The sequence below is a fragment of the Arachis stenosperma genome, chromosome 7, assembly GCF_014773155.1.
Source record: "Arachis stenosperma cultivar V10309 chromosome 7, arast.V10309.gnm1.PFL2, whole genome shotgun sequence".
NCBI lineage: Eukaryota > Viridiplantae > Streptophyta > Magnoliopsida > Fabales > Fabaceae > Arachis > Arachis stenosperma.
Genome location: NC_080383.1, coordinates 3,185,725 through 3,204,228, shown reverse-complemented (window position 1 = coordinate 3,204,228; position 18,504 = coordinate 3,185,725). Strand labels below are relative to the sequence as shown.

General features: G+C 25.8%; 1 protein-coding gene across 1 annotated transcript; it reads right to left on the bottom strand.

The window, feature by feature from the left end:
* Positions 1-4,760: 4,760 nt before the first annotated feature.
* On the bottom strand, positions 4,761-7,263 carry LOC130942261 (uncharacterized). Its single transcript, XM_057870986.1, has 3 exons — positions 7,100-7,263; positions 6,634-6,960; positions 4,761-5,093 (listed from the first exon to the last, which is right to left on the bottom strand). Exons 1-3 carry the CDS (start codon positions 7,185-7,187, stop codon positions 4,906-4,908), a joined length of 603 nt encoding a protein of 200 aa, XP_057726969.1. The 5' UTR covers positions 7,188-7,263; the 3' UTR covers positions 4,761-4,905.
* Positions 7,264-18,504: the final 11,241 nt, after the last annotated feature.

Genomic DNA, 18,504 nt, shown 5'->3' with positions numbered 1-18,504 from the left:
TATCTTGTTGGGACACCTAATGAACTCAAGGCTGCTATTTCAGAATCCTTCTCAGCTCGAAAACTGGCAGTTATCAATGTTATTGTTGATCAGAGAGTAGGAGGCTGCAACATGATTTTTAGCTTATTTGTATTACATTGAAACTACGTTTTATGTGGTTTTCATTTTTGGATTTCAAATTTCATAAACAAATTACATAGTCTTGTGATGGTCTATGGTGTACCATAATATGATAAAGATACAAATTATATTCTATGAATTCACACAAATGTAAAATATTACATGATTATAATGAATACTTGAATAATAGAAACTGAATTTTATATATACTTATTACTATTATTTTTGTTTCATTTTAGACATTCCTTTTTTTTTTTGTATGTTCTTAAAACAAGGTATTTTGGAAGTTAAAAAAGAAAATAGAAGGTATCTAGTACAATTTGTATATAAATAAGCAAAAGGATGATGGTGACAAAATAAAAGGGATTATAGAAATATCTTTTATGTCGTAAAGTCATTGGATAGAAATTATAGAAATATCTTTTATTGAATATTTATAGTTTCATCAAATTTTTAATTAGGTCCTTATACCTTTTTTTTAATTAGGTCCCTAAGGGTATATACAAATTAAATAATTTTACTATTCATTAACATTTTTTTGACGTTTAACGTTAACAGAGACTAAATTGAAAAAAAATGTATAAAAACCCAATTGAAAGGAAAAAAGTTATAAGAACTTAACTGAAAATTTGGTGAAACTATAAGAATCTGTAGAGTAATTAAACCTAAAAAATACAATCACAATGTACTAGCTAAGCTAAGAGTTTAATACTGAAACAAAATTTCATTTTATTTTTAATTCGAAAATAGATTGTCACTTGGCCAGTATATAGAAACAATACTCAAGGGTCAATTAATCTTAGAAATAAAATTTTATTTTATATCACGAGAAATGAGAAGTGAACCAAACGGTATTTAATTACAAATCGAGATTACGTAAAATATATAATTACAAGAGTTAATATTAAATTATTGTCACCAAAACGTATCTTATTAGTAGAAGGATTAATCTAGTTCACTATTATAGATAGAATTGACGAAATATATTAAATCAGGGTGATTATTAATTAATTAAGCACTAATGTTTATTTTACTTAAAAATGTTAAACTCTTCAATCAAATAAAACTTCAAGGAGGTACTTTTTTATTTTCTTTAAACAAACTAAAAAATGCAACATAGAATTAGAAGGTTTGATGTAGTCATTTTATCCAAAAGCAGACAATCAATCAAATTTCTTTGGACAAAATGTTTAATTAAATTTACTAATTATATATATATTTATTACTTTGTCATTAACTAATTAATTAGAACCCGTTTCCAAGCCGCCAAAATTTTGCGGCGGATAATGTTGGGTCACTGAAAATCTCTTGACCATTGATAAAACTTTAGAAGAGAACATAAGATGAAGTTTAATTCAAAATCTTAAGATACTAAATTTATATATATATATATATATATATATATATATATAAAATTAATTTTATATATTTCTCACACTTATAACATTAATATTACATGCTATTAAAAAATTACGGTTGGATGCTCTTTTTATTGTGGTATATGAATCTTTATTATTAGTACGTAATTAAACACTTATTAGATATTTATATATTATTGAATATATATTGAATTCTTGAGTTTATAGTGGTTAGTCACAATTTTATTAAATTGCTATACTCAACTATTTTGAGACAAAAATTGTAGAAATATTTTTTTCGATAAATATCACAAGATCAGCATACATTAAAAATAAAACAAAATGACTTAAATAACTTATTTTAGTCAAGTAGACTCAAATAATTTATTTTGATTTTACATATAAAAAAAGATTATATATTTCATAAATAAAGATAAATAAAATATCATTCAGATATCTCTCATATAAAAAAAAATAAAAATATATTTAGTTTATGTTTTTTTTATTTTTATTTTTAGTATTTTTTATTTTTTGAATTTTATAAAAAAAAAATAAAAACAAAAAATAAAAATAAAAAATATAATTTTATTATTTTTATTTTTTTTATAAAATTTAAATAAAAAACTAAAAATAAAAACAAAAAATGAAAATATATTCCAAACGCAACTAACATTTTTTTTTTCACTTTTTCAAACTAATAAGTGAAAAGTCACCAAAAAGAAAAAAAACACTAATAAGTGAAATAACAATAAATAATCAAGAACGTAAGAATTATATACGTTGTGATTATGGATGAATAGGAAACTGAAGATGAGGATGAGGATGAAGATGGCAAGAACCATGGCGAGGTGGCTTTTTGGTTGGTCGAAGAAGAGGAGGAGGACAAAGAAGACGAAAATTGGCCCATGGATCATATATATAAATCGGCGGCGAATCGTTATAATTAACGGCGAGATAATAACCTATTGAACGAGTATCATAAAAACAATTTCTTTCAACTTCATATAACATATATAGAAGAATATAATGATGAATTGTCCATTCTATATTATAGAGATATTAATCAACTGAATCACTTGTTAAATCTTCCAATAACCCATCATCATCATGTCCTAAAATTCTCTCCTCTGATGGATATAGGAAAAAAATATTTATACAAATAGAATGGAAATAAATTTGTTGGATGATTGCAGCTGTCTTTAAAATTTTTTAATTAGAGATTAAAAATATATATTTTATCACTTTAAAATGGCAATTTTTGCACTAATAATTAACAATTAATGGGTATGGAAATCAATTTTATGCTTAATAATAATAATAATAATAATAATAATAATAATAATAATAATAATAATAAATCAGAAAAAAGAATATACAAAGATAATAATATGGAAAGTGGAAAGCATATACTTTGGGTTATTGGTGATGAAATAAGGAAAGAGAAGACTCACCCTTTATCAATTCCTGCGTAAAGACATGTGAAGGTAAGAGAAGAACAAAAAGAACAACAAAGGAAACCAAAACCTTGGAGCTATCCATGTGTGATCACACTCAGATATATGCAATGCAAGTCCAATTTTATATATATATATATATATATATATATATATATATATATATATATATATATATATATATATATATATATATTTGGCCATTATTGAAGGCCAAGAGTAAATAATACTATTAAATAATATAATTATAATTGAAATTAATTTTTTTTACAATTAAAAAATTATCTCTTTTTTTTTTATCTTTTGTATTTTTTCATTCACTTTGTCTCTCTTATATATCATTATCAATGATTAATTATAAAATTAATAATTAAAATATGTAACATGACATTATCTAATTGTAATTAAAATTAAATTAAAATATAACTATATTATATTACTAATTTAACAATTAAAATATATCACATAATGACACTTTTTCATTACAACTAGAAACAAATATCTTTTCTCTAAAATTAATAAATTTTCTTCCTACATCCTCTTATTTAATTACTTCTTTTCCCTTATCTTTCTCTCTCTTTTTTTTTTTTCAATCTCTATTTCTCTCCATCTTTTTGTTCTAAACAAATTAATAAAATAATATAATTTAAATAAATTCATAAAATTATAAAGAATGCATTAAATTTATAATTAATTTTCATTAAAAAAATATTTCATAAAATTATTCTCATAAAAAATATTATTATTATATATATATTTTTTTAGTTTTTTTATTAAATTTTAAATTTTCACCGTTTATCTTTTTAATCTATATTTTTACTTCTCTTCTTTCAAATATTTATTTCATATCATTTGAAAAGAATATTAATGTTGTGATCAATAATTAAAATCAATATTCAATTGTTTAAAAAAAATTTGATTTTGAATTAATTTTATAACTATTAATATAAATTTTTTTTATACTAATATCTAATTATATTTTTATATAGATAAAGAGTAAAAATATTATTTTTAAATAACAAATATGAAAATTAATTATTTTTATTTGTACAACAAATTTAACACTTAATTAAATATAAAAGTATACATATTAAAGTTTTTTAAGTTTTAGATAATGAATATTAAAATTATTTATTAATAAAATTAAACTCTTTTACACGAAAATAAAAACTAAAAAAATTTATTATTTAATTTTTTTTTCACGAAAATTCTGATCTTCATAGTCGGTGAAAATTTTTGTCCCTTATGATCTTTTTGTAAAAATAGTTTGATTTTATAAATTATTTTTGTATTATAATCTATAATGTTAGAATAAAATCAACGTAATTTTTAAAAATTTATATTCCTACGATGTAATACGGTTAAAAAAACTAATTTATTATTAATTTTACATCGACAATCAATCCTATATTGTGATATTAGCAAAAGTAACTCATCTTCAAATTCACTATTCAAAAGATTATATAAATACATAAATTTAATTGTATGACTATTAAAATCAAACTCTATTATTAGCAGGACAAAAATAGAATAATTTTTTAAAAGGGCCAATATAAAAAAAAATATAACTTTAAAAGAAGAAAAAAATAAAATTAGAAGAAACTAATATAAAAATTAAAGGATTATATACATAACAAGTTTGATAATGTGCTATGCACGGAATAAAAATAAAATTATTAATTATTAATTTGTTAAATTGAAATCAATAATGAGGTAATTATATACATTATTATAAATTTTTAAATTAAAAAATATAGAATTCATACATATATAATTATTCGAGTCAATATAAAAACCAACAACAAATTAACATATATTTATGCTTTTATTTCAACACTGCTGGACAATTATATGGCCACAAAAGATCAATAATATTATTTAAATAGGGCATGCATACATAATCATATCATATTATATTATTATGCATTTGCCATAGACAACATAGCATGTAAATGTTTAATTTATTGATAGCATTAATTAATTAGTTCATTGTCTCCTTTAGCAGTGTCTCCATGACCCATTTTACCATCATCTATATATGCATGCATGGTGCTTGAAGTTTTGAGTGGAAAAGCATGAAAATATCTCCACTTAATTTCTGAAGGCCTCGTCAGTTTCCGATGCCTCATAACACTTCTACCCTTATAGCTTTCTTCTGGCTCTACAAATTTATTTATTATTTACCATAATAATAGTTAGAACAATAATATTCAAATATTTTATAAGATTATAGGAGCATTATAACTAATTAAGTTTTTATATTGTTTATTATATGATACTTTAGTAAGTGTAAATTAAAGAAAATAATTAGTGTAATAAAGATAATACTAAGGAGCAGTGGTGGAGCTTAGTTCAGACAAGGGGGGGCCATGGCCCCCCCAAACTTTTTATAAAAAAATTAGTAATACTTTACTATGACTTAAAGTAATCAATAAGTTCAATAAGCAACACTTTCTCTACCTTTAAGTTTAAATATAAAAAATTAGATATTTTTATTTATTTAATTTAATATTATTTTATATTTTACTATTTATTTAATTTAATTTTTTATATGATAAAAAATAATAGAATATTCAATAAGTATTAATATTATTGTATTTGTATAAATTGATAAAAAATTCAATAAATATTATAAATTTTAATATTTGTCCTTCTAACTTCTTCTTTACATATTTTATAGGATATATATTCCAATTTTTATATAAAATAATAATAAAAATTCAAAGAATTGATGATTTTTTAAGAGGAAGGCTAATATTTAAAAAGGAGAACATATAACTTTTACAATATCAACACATGTAGATAGTTCTTCTACTTTAATGAATCACGAAGAAAGTAAGATACAACCTTCAAAAGTTTAAAAGTTACATCTGATGAGTTTGACCTTAATTTTTTGGAACGAGACATTGAAAAACGGCTTTAAATTTGGCAATATTATCCAAATCAGAGAGATGAAATTAGACGAGTTTATCTTAAATGGGGTTTATATCAAAAGCTTTTTAACAATTATTTTCTATCATGGCCCCCCAAAATTTTGTTTCAAGTTCCGCTACTGCTAAGGAGATAAAAAAAGTCAGAACTTGCTTTATTTAATATTTATTAATTGTCACAATAATTAATGAATACTAAATAAAATAAATTATTATTATTTTTTGGCTAATTTTTTTTGTTATCAAATATTTCTAGTATAATATATATAACAAAAACATGAGATGTGTTGTTTAATTACTTCTCGATAGACAAGTAAATCAAATTAACAACTTTTTTAATTAACCAATCACCCTTTTTTTTTCATTTTCATTTTCGAAAATTAAAAGAGAGAATATATAATTATGGACAATTTTTTTTGTTATGTATGTTAACTACAAAACTAATTACTTTCCGTTAGTCTAGTGATTAGTTTATTAATTCGCTTAAGTAAGTGTTAATTAAAAATTTAAATCTCGTTTTATGCATGCAACAATCCATTAATCGACGATAACTTTTAAATAAAGTTCAAATCCACGATAATTAATTCTTGGCCTCGGATAGAAAAATACCAATCCTTGACCTCAAATAACGAAATACTATGAAAAAAAATAAGGTAATGCAACAATTAATGAATATTAAATAAGATAAATTATGACTATTTTTTGTTGATTTTCTTTGGTTATCAAATATTTCCGTTATAGAAGTTAGTCATTAAAATACGTATGTCTTACCTATATCTTTTATGTTTAAGGGTTGGTAACCAAATGAATCACCAGAGAAAGACATCAATGGAGTGTGCATAGGAAGCAATGGAGTGTGAAAAGGAAGGAGGAAGCCCATCATGCGAGGATAGTAATTTGAAGGAGGAGGAAGAGGAGGAGGGCCACCGCGACGAGGTGGTGGCTTTTTCGGACTATACCTCGAACCAGGAGGGGGATGAGGAATACTACCCCATTGATTTGGATAATAGTAATAACCAAAACCATTGTGAATTGAGTCACTTGTTGAACCTTCTAACCCATGAACCTTCATAGCACGTAGTGTTGAAATTCTTTCCTCTAATTAATATAGAAAAAAAGTCATTCAATCAAAATGTGTTATTTGTGTTCAATGTAAATTCATTTAGAAAATAGAATATGCAAAAATGAGTTGGAAATTAAAAGTTTGTGTAAGAGAAATAGAGATAAAAAAACTCACCCTTGGATAATTCATGTGCCAAGGCATGTGAAGATAAGAGGAAAACACAAAGAAGAACAAACGAAATATAGTCCTTAGAATTAGCCATTGATAGTATATCACAATTTATGTAATAACAATCCTTTATATAGCTTAAGACCCTATATGATAATAAGTTAATGACATACACAATTGCTATGTTTAAGGGATCATATAATTTGAAAATGCATGGTCAACTTGGCCTTTATAGAAACCTAACGAACTGTCAAGTAGTATACACTACTAGACCTATAAAGTTACGTTTCTTTATGAGAACATGATAGAACAAGACAATGAAAACAATAGAGATAGAGTTAGATGAAATATTAGAGGAGGCCAAAAATATTTACACAATAAAATAAGACTAAAATAAAATTTTAAAAGAAGTTAAACTGAAATTTACATGTAAAAAATTAAAATTAGGGGAAGCTATTGCTCCCTGTCAGAATAGACGCAAAATACATTAATTCAGTGTTTTTGTACACATTGTCTTTGTTCATATCTCTTTTGTCAAATACGATTTTGTGTCTCTGTCTCTGTAATGCAGCCTAATATACAGTACCATTATAAAAATTCTTATGTAAAAGTCCAAATTATAAAAAAAAACATATGTAAATAATTATATTTAAATATATTATTTACATAAAAAAATTTATTGAGATTAGTAAATAATTTTATGTAAATATTTTATTTTAATTTTTTTTATTTATCTTATACGTATCGATATTTTTTCTTTTGAGAATTAACAGTGATTAAACTCTAAATATTTTCGTCATAAAAATTGTATATGTTATGAAATGATTTATTTTAAAAACTTAGGTTAAGTAATAAAAAACATAAAAATTATATTTTAAATAAATATTATTATTTAAATATTATCTATGTTATCTCGAGTCTTATTTTATTTTATCCCTTTTAAGATAAATAAAAAGAAAAAAATAAATTATATGATATTTTTATTGTGATGCGTAAATTATCTAATTTATCTTTTAAAATAAAAAATAAATTATTTAAAATTTATTAAATATTGACATTTTTTTGTATATGAAAGTAAAAGTAGTGATATACCTTAGTATTGTAATTTTTGATGTTTTACAAAAGTGTGAAAGATACACAAATCGTAGGGTTTGATTTCTATACTTCAAATTTTTTAATTTTTTAACAGAAATTTCTCGATCCGATTTCTGTACTCTCACAAATTCTTCGGTCCGATTTCACAAATCTCTCAATCCGATTTCTGTATCTTCACAAATCAGACGGTCCGATTTCTGTACTTCTCAAAATCGAATGGTTCAATTTTTGTTTATCTAATTAAACGGTTTCACATTTAAAAATAATACTTCATCAACCCACATTTTAAAAAAATACCGTCGCTACTCCAATATCAAAAACAAAATCTGTTAAATATTATCTATTTATTTTTCTTTTAATTTAGACACAATATTAAAAACATTATAGTACTCCTCGAAAGAAAAAGTGAGAATGACACAAAAGGTGGCGAATGCAATAACTAATGCAATATTACTCCTGTACATGAATAGTAAAAGACATAGTAATAACTGCTAACATGCAAGAGACAATTATTTGAATATGCATAGTCACTTGGCTAGTATAGAAAGCCAATAATCAACTACATTATTGGAAGAGAAATTTTATTATTTATTTCAATATATATATATATATATGCCGATTTGCCTATACATATGGCACCATATATGAGGCTGATTTTTTTTTATATTGGAACAAATTGTGTGATGTGCCCAAATATTTTAATGTATGTGAGTTTTACTCTTATATGGAATAATTTTTTACGTTTTAGAAAATACAAAACGTCACTAACGTTTTATATGTAAAAATAATTTTTAAATTTGTTATATACAAAACGGCAATGCCGTTTTTATTTAAAAAATTAAAAAAATATATAATTTTTACAAAACGGCGGAACCGTTTTGCATGGGGGTAAATTTTTTTAAATGGGAAATAGGAAAACGTCATTGACGTTTTGATCTTTTTTATTTTTTTTAATTAAAAAAATTAAAAACGGCGGTGACGTTTTGTATATTTCTACAATGACGTTAAATACAATTTTTTAGACATTTTGATGGATTACACCAACTCAAATCCAATATTAAAAAAAAAAGTTCCAAGACCAATGGAGTTAATGACTTAAATGTAATTGAAAATTTAGAAAATTTATGTAGATAAATTAAATAAAAAAAATTATATCGATATTTTAAATTAAATTTCGTTATATACATATCTCATTTTACTTTTGATGTAAATTAATTTATATTTTTTTAATGTAAATAAATAAAGTTAATTCGTATATATATATATATATATATATATATATATATTATATTAATTTCGATTTATTACTAATACAACATATATATGTATATCCAATCAACTTGATTCTATTTATTATTTATATTGATTAATAATATTTTTACTTTTAAGTTAATTTATTTTATATTTATATAATATATAATTTATGACATAATTAAAATATTATGTTAATTAAATTATTATTGTATAAATAGTAAAAAAATAAAGCTAAAATAAAATATATGAAATTAGGGTTTGTTGACTTCTTAATCCTTATTTCCGTCTGATGCGCCGCCACGGCTTTCTGGGTTCTGCTCCATCCGTCAGCCTCACCTCTCTTCCGTCCGTCAGCGCGAATCGTTGGCGTCACCTCCTTCCCCAGCTTCCCAGCCTTGCCTCCTCCTCTGCTCTACGCCTCTGATCCACTCGTGAGCTTGTTTTACTTTAATTTCTCAATTTTCAATTTTTTGATAGCTTGATTCTTGTTTTTTAACTATCTGAATCTTCCCTTGTTCAAACCTCTAAATGATGCATGTCTCTCTGTCTAAAATCCAGCTCTCGATTGAACTACTTTGGTTGTGTGTTTTACTTTAGATTTTTTTGATAGATTAATCTTCATTTATATTAATTTTTACATAATTGAATTGTTAGTTAATATGTCACTCGATTTTTAGGTTTCAAACTTGACTATCAAATGATTAATGATGATGGAGAGTTGGAAAGTGACCAAAGGGTGATGAATTCAAATCTTATTAATATGATTTAATTATGATTTGTTGCAATATTGCAACTTCTTGAGTCTTGTGTTAATTTGTTTAGTGACTACTGACTTGACATTAGGTTTGTTTTTGTGAGTATGTGGTTTGAATCTTAGTTTTTTTAATCATTGTTATATAAATTTTGAAGAGTAGATGATCAAATTAGTCCTGAAAGATTAATCATTCTTCAAATTGGTCTCCGAAAGATTTTTTTTAATCAAATTCGTCCTTTAATCATTGTTATATAACATGAAATTTAATTTTGTATGTTGGATTTTAGAGGTTAAAGGGGCGGGGCAGGTAATTGCAGGGCGGGTTAGGGTGCAAGGTTTTACTACTCGCGGGTAGTGTTGGGGCGGGTTTTTTTTTGTCTAATTAGGACGTGGCGGGGTAAGTAGCGCGAAAACCCGTTCCATTGTCATCCCTTCATGATAGGTTGGACCTTCATGTTCTTCTTGGCTGTTGGCCTGTAATTAGATGCAATATTATCTGTAAGGACACAAGAAATTAAGAAAAAAATAAATACTTCTTTAAAAGATTTTGAAAGTTTTTGTTGTAATTTCTTGCAAATGTTATGTTTTCTGGTGTGGTAGCTTTCAATCTTTTGGATTCAGAGTGTGATTTAGTGTTCTTTGTTTAACTTTTCTTTGGCTTTCATTAGATGGATTGGCAAGGACAAAAGCTAGCAGAGCAGCTGATGCAGATATTGCTGCTTTCCTTTGCTGTGGTTGCATTCACAACTGGATATTTTATGGCTTCTTTCCAAATGATGATCCTCACATATTTTGGTGGTGTTGTTCTAACTACATTGGTGACCGTCCCTAATTGGCCGTTCTACAGTCGCCATCCTCTCCAGTGGTTGGAACCAAGCGAGGTAGAGAAGCATCCGAAGCCGCAACCGTCTGCAAACTCAACTTCAAAGAAGAAACCTGTTAAGAAGTAAGACTCACGGCTTGTTTGGGTAAGCTTTTAAGAAAAGATTTTTTTTCGAATTATCTTTTTTTAAAAGATCTTATAGAGAAATAAAAGTAATTTTATATTTGGATATCTCATGTAAAAAGATCTTTTTATCTATCAATTATGTTTGGGTATAACAATATAAAAGTACTTTTTTGTTTATTTATTACATGAAAAACATCTTTTTTTAAGAAAAAAAGATCTTTTAAAAAAAGATGTAAATTACAGCTTCTCAAAAAAAAAATTTTTTATTTTACTAGTGCTTTTACTTTTACTACTAGAAATTTGCCAAACACGTTAAAAAATTAAAAAAGATAATGAAAAAAGATCTTTTTTTAACAAAATAATGGCGCCCAAATATGCACTTAGAATAGCAAAAGAAAATATCACTTATTGTGGTTCTAGAAATACATGATTTTAAGGTTTAATTGTTTATACTTTTGACAGTAACTTGCATCCTATTTTAGTTTAATCTCTTTTAGATATTGATAAAATAATGGGGTTAGAGGAACATTGTCCTCTCGGGGATGGTAACTTAGTATACAATTTTAATCTTTCTCATGAACTAAATATGTTGCTTCGAACTCTTATGATTAAAACGACCAAATAGATACATATTCAAAGTTGATGCGTATATTTCTAAAGACGAAGTTCAAACTAGTAATGCTCCTCCACTTCCCTGGGATCATTTCTACGTTTTAGTTTGTTCTAAATGATGTGTAACATAGAGCTATGAAAAATGATTAAAATTATACTTTTTGTTTATTTTTGGTCTAAGGATTTATAGCTGAAATAAACTTAATTTCACATGTCAAATGACATCTTTTTTTAATCCCTTCAAATCTATTCTATTATATAAAAATCGGATGTCTGCACTTAATGATGAAGCTGATGTGGCATGCTCCGGATAGTGTTTACCGATTTAATTATTTTAACTCATTCAATACAATTTATTACCATGACTTAATTATATCAGCTAATTGATTTGATTAGATATTTAAATATTAATATACTTTATTATAATATATATTACTTAATTAATTTTACTACATTAATTGTAATTTGTTATATTAGTTAATTAATTTATTCATTTATAAAGTCTGAAATAAAATAAATAATTTGTTGTTTATTCTAATTGAATTCATTAAATTTAATTATACATTATATACGAATTAATAATAATTTATAAATCACTCTAATTTATAATATTCAATAAAATAATTTGTAAATCACTTTATATTATATATGTATTAACAAAATATTATATATGTCTTAATGTGTTAATTAAATATTATATACGCACAGAAAAATAAATATAAAGATGATTTATATAATATTGATAATATTATATTAGCACCTTGATTTTTTTTTTGTTTTGATATCATATAGTATTGATAATGATAATATTATTATATAGTATTGTATAAACTTTTTAATATACACACAAACTTTTTCTCTACTGCTCTCTCTTACTCTTTCTAATAATAATAAGTACAGTTTAATTTAGTTAGAAGTTCATTATTTTATAGTCTTCTATAAAATAATCTTTTTATCACTTTGGATATTATTTTAACTCTTTTTTTTTTTTCTCTTTACATGTAATTTTGTTGTGCATTAATTTTGTTTATTTAATGATGAAATATACTCATGTTAACTCTATCATATAATAGTTTGTTTTCTTCCTATATATTTTGATTTGTATAGTTACTATTGATCTTACTGTTTTCGATCTTGCTGTTTTGGTTTTTTTGAATTGTTTTTTATTTTTTTATGACCTGATAATTCAAAAAAAAAAAGCAAAGAACAGAAAAAAAGATGGCCAAAGACAAAAGTTAGAAGCCTAAACCAGCATCATCATTCTTCAGCATTATTATTAATAATATAAATTTTATTATTTCTTTTCTAAGATTCTTTAATACAAGCTTCATTTCTTTTTCTTAATTATTATTAATACTTTTATTCTTTTCTTCTCTAATTATAAATCTCCTTATAATAATTTTTTGATTGGATATTTTTTGGTCTAATAAATTTTTTTCTATATTTTTTGTCAAAAATAATTTATATTAGAAAAAAAAGATAAAAGTAAATTTTAAGATTCAAATTTAAATAAGATGTGCAAAGGATAACTATTGAATTCATTTGGTCGATTTAAACACTTTGTATTATCGTCATTGAAAATTTCAAATACTATTATAAAATTCTAGATATTTTTATTTTATTGTTCTTAAATTATATATTATACCATGTATTGAAGAGTTTCATCTTTTTAAAAATAAGTGTGACATTATATATATTTTTTAGATACAATAAATGAATAATAAAGTTAAAGTGAGTAACAAAATTGATTATATAATAAGATACAAATTTTTAGAATTTCTAGCACAATTAACAAATTTTTAGTTTCAAAATAAATGTTTACTCTATTTTTTATCTTTTATTTGATTTTTTTTTATAATTTTTTCTTAATTTTTTTAATTAATTATGATTGTAATAATTTTGGGTGAGGATGACTGAGTTTATCTTGTATGACTATAGAGTATAGACTGAATGATGAAGTTATGAATCATCTGTGATGTGAGGCAAATCCTAATTCCTAAAGAGTGTTTATATGTATATATTCGGGCGGGTACACCCTAAACCCGACCATACCTTATCTTGAGCAAAATCTGCCCCGACTCGAGTTAAGTTATTACCCTTTCCATCCGGGTATGGACGGGTTTGGTACCTGCGTATTTGGAAATTCCTGCCAAATTTAACCACGTATTGATATTCCATTTATTAAGGGTTTATCGCTAGCCAATGAATTGCTATATACACAAGGTAAGATTCAAACTCCTAATAGTTGTTTAAGCAGACGAGTGAGATAATCACTTAACAAACTTAAATTGATTAAGACAAATACTAATTATTTTTAATATTTTAATATTAAATTTTTTGAAAATTTGATTTTAATTATAAATTTGTAAAATATTTATAATAATAATTACTATATATTATTTAACTTTTTAATAAAATTTTTAATATAATTTTATGTATTATCCCGTACAAGGTACGGGACATATACTAGTTCGTATTAAAAAACACGAATAGTACTTTTATTACAGAAGGCCAAGAATCAACTACATTATTGGAAGAGTACTTTTATTGATTTATTTGAAGGTGCCTACTACTGTAAAGATGCATCTTTACAGATTTTTGTCTTTTATGGCAAAAAAGCGTGTCACTAAAAAGTGTTGCTTAAAAGAAAAGTGTTACTTTTGAATCGTTACTTTGGCTCTGATACCAATTTTTATCAATGCAGGTTTTTGAAATATTTTTCTTGGGTTGGATTTGCATTATTAAAATTTTCTATTTCTTTTAACAAATTTTCTATTTCTCTTGATATGCTTTCTATACAATTTTTACAGAATTGTTCCACTTCTTCTCTATTTCTTGTGTAAATGTTACTATTCTGTAATCTTACTTCATAATATCTTTTTTGACTTTTCTGAAAATCTAAATCATTTTTTAATTCTTGTATCGTTTGATTTGCTAAACCAGGCATTTTATACTTGTAATTCTTGTTCAGATTCAATTTGTACTTGTTCTAGGGGTTCAACCTGTAGAGGTTGTATTACTTGAATATTTTGAACATGTATTCTTGATTCAAAAGCTTGTAATGCAATCATATTTTGTATGTGAAGATAATGCAATCTTCGAGCACGATAAATTTGTTTATTCTTAATATTTTCTTTTAAATTTTTGACTGATTTTTTAGTTTTAAACGTTGTATTAATTTTCTTGTTCTAAATATCTTTTTGTTTACCTTTTTGATTTCTGTTTCTAAATCTGAAGATTCAGTTGTCAAATTTCTTATTTTTATAGATATAGCCATTATTCTTGTTTTCATATTCCTTTTAATTGTTTTTAAAGAAATAAGACTTTTTTGAAAATCTTTCATATTAGAATTTCTGCATCTTCTGCCATAGCTTCATTGTTATTTTCTAAAGATTCTATTATTTTTTCTAATTCTTCGACTTCTTTTTTCAGATTGTTATAAGATAATACTAAAGTTTTGAAAGCTCTTTGGTTTATTTCAGAAAACTTTAATATTTCAAATGATTTTCTCTTTCAAGAGTTCTTGTTTCTTATCTTGATAAGACACGTATATTTCTTCTTTATTTATCGTCATAATTTATTATTTAAAGTTTCATTCAACTTTTCAATTCTTTTTGTTAATTCCTTTATTTTAGAATCTTTTTCTTCAATTTTTAAATGAGATAGACTTAGAGGGCTGTTAATTTTAGATTCTCTTATTCTAAAACTAGATGATGAAAATGAATTCTTGACGGTTGTTTTAATAACAAACTGGGCTTTCAATAGCCTTATTTCTTGGAATTTCTGTTTTTACAAACTTTTGAAATAGTTCATCAACATAAATTCTTTCTTATCTTTGAAGTCTATACTATGATGACTATTTGTCAGCGCATAATTAATTGCATATGTGATAGAAAATGGTTCATCATTTGTTCCATTAAATCTATTTTATGGAATTTATAAGCCAGACTTAAGGATCTGCCGAGATTTTCGGTTGATAGAGGAATAGCGTATCCAATATGAGCATTGAATTTAACATTTACATTTGCCAAGTTACCATGGATTATTCCAATTATTTGATCTCTAGATTAGTGATTCTTTTATCACAGATTGCCAGACTTATTGGAGAATTAATTCCTTTCATGTATGTGGATTTAACTAAAACTTGAATGGTACTAATATAATCCATCCAATTTTAGATCTTTTTTGTTGATCTTTAATTTTTCCAATTTGTTTATTTACATCTTGTTCATTTATCAGAGCTATTTCAAGTTCTCCATTTGCGGATTGTATTTTTATTGGAGTTTCAATCTGAATTTTTCCATAATATTATATTTTTTTCTATTAAAGATTTCTTTTAGAGGATTTTGTTTTTAAAATTATCGTTAGGTTTAAGATCTAATTCCGTTTTTAAAATAGCTTGTTTTTCATTATCAAGTAAAGCAGTTAGCTTATAGTAATCAGATTCTTCAGTTATTTCTATATCTTCTAAATAATTCATAACTTAAAAAGATTGGGATAAAGATGTACCTTTCTGGAGAATAAACTTCTTTATTTATTGCTATTTTACAATATGTGTTTTGTTCTCCAGAGGGGAGATTTTACAAATTAACTCCAGAGGGGAGTTTAGAATTATTTTTCTAATGACTTTGGTGATCAGACTTCAGAATCGCCTTGGCTTCTTCCTCTTTGCCCTCCTGGCTTGTGAGTACTTCTAGCCTCCTGCTTTCGGATTTCTGATGATCTTTCAAATGACTTAGCACTCTATTTATAATGGTTGGGTCTGATGGACAAATCTCATCCTTACCCTTCTTGTGACGTCATTGCATGCGTCACTGAGCACTAAGTTCGCACCAACTACATTATTGGTGCCTTGTGACGTAAGCTCTTACATCATTCAACAATAATGTTGATGGATGACTCAGATGTCTCATCCACTTCTTTTTCCACGTGGGTGGGGTCTTCAGCATTGTTGCTTTCTTCAGACATTTCTGAGGCGCACAGCTGGCACCTATGGTCTTCTTTGTCTTTTAGTAAATGGCATAGATTCCTTCTTATCCCGTCAGGAAGCTTTTCCAGTAATCCAGAAAAGTTGTAAAATGCTGATTCGAAATCTACTAGGAGTCTCATTTCTCTTGATTCAATTTGGTTTTTCTTACTAGAAACAATTAGAGTGTTTCTGCTTTTATAGTTTATTCTTGTTCTGGACTCTTTGTTTATTTTTTGGGCTCTCTCGAAGACTCTTGCCAATGTACTGGCCAATCTTCCTTCGTCACTATAATTGATAGATCTTGAACTTGTTCTATTGGTTGAAAGTCCCGGGGACTGACATGAAAACTACTTGAAATGCTGGGATTAGACATTCTCCTTCTTCATTGAAGATTGGTTGACTACTTGTGAATTTTAGGGATATATCCCTTGGTTCTCTTGCATCAATCATACTTTTAAACTTTTTCACTGCATCTATGAACCTGCAGGAAATTCTTTAATGATATTTAAATTGTCAAAAATTAGGATTGTATCAATTAATCCGTATTGAAAAAACTGATATTATCAGAGGGTGAAGCCTCTGGGAAGATTACCAGCTTTGTTAGCTGTTCTTTGTTAATGGATAATATCCCAATATTGCTCTTTTGTCTAGAGTCCAATTTAGAACCAGATTTAAGGTTTCTTTACAGTTTGATCTGCAGACCCTTTTCTTGTCATTTATTCGGCCCTTGTGGGAATATTTTTCATTAGTCCAGTCCTTTGGGCTTGGGCTGTTCTTTGGATTTGTACTGGAGCTTTTTCTGCTCTTTTTAGAATTTGCTCTGGATGGAGCACTTCATATTCTCTGAGGGATTCTTTTGCGTCTTCTATTGTCAAGAAACCTCCTTTATGAATAGTTTTGGGCTGATGGTGTGAATGGTGCTGCCTTAGCCCAATCGTCGTAGACTCCTTTCATTGGGCCATTATAGATGACATAATTTTTTTTCCTGAGTTGATTTTTTAATTATTTCTGCCAAAGTTTTATTTTCAGAAATTTTTTCAATTTTTGGTTGGTCCACCACGCTTAGCTGGCTGAACTCTGATGGTGTTGCCAATATTGGTATTGAAGCAGGTAATGTTGCCTGCTGGGTTACTCTCATGGCTTCCATGGCCTTCTTGATGGATTGAATTTGAGCTCTTAGCTGATGACAGTGATTGCACCTTTCAAACTCTTGTTCAAGCTTCTGGATTTCTTGATTCATTGTGTTGACAATGAACTCCATTCTCTTGTCAATGTATCTGCAATAATATTTTTATTTCCTTTAATGTACTCGATTTTTATCGGATATTGTAATAGAAACATTTGCCATCTTACCAGACCCCTGATTATAGTCAGATTGTAAATTATATCTAATAAAACCTGTTAAATAACTTGAGTCTGTTCGTAATGTAAATTCCCTTGGAAGTAGATCATCTTCCATTTCTTAATAGTTTTTTGCTGCTAGAGTTTCTTTTTCATGGGTAGTATACCTCTGTTCTGTTGGTGTAAATGTTCCAGAAATATATCTGCATAGTAATTCCTTTGAGGAATGTTTAGAATCTAGTGATTCTTTTTCTTTGTTCAAGCTTTTTTCAGCTTTTTTAAGCTTTTAGACAGCCCTTTTTTAGCTTTTAGACAGCCCGACCAGGTCTTGTCTGAAGCATCTGTTCTACTATTAAATAGTCATCTTCTTCCGGAATATAAAGTTCTGGAAGATTTTTACAAAGTTCTTTAATTTTTTGAATCTGCAGGCTATCCTT

Bases quoted from the DNA above. Each gene is read 5' to 3' on its own strand.
- LOC130942261 (XM_057870986.1), bottom strand. From the start codon at position 7,187: ATGGCTAATTCTAAGGACTATATTTCGTTTGTTCTTCTTTGTGTTTTC. The intron at 6,961-7,099 runs GTGAGTTTTTTT...TATATTAATTAG, and splicing joins GGCACATGAATTATCCAAGG to AGGAAAGAATTTCAACACTA. The intron at 5,094-6,633 runs GTAAGACATACG...ATAAATTTGTAG, and splicing joins CTTAAACATAAAAGATATAG to AGCCAGAAGAAAGCTATAAG.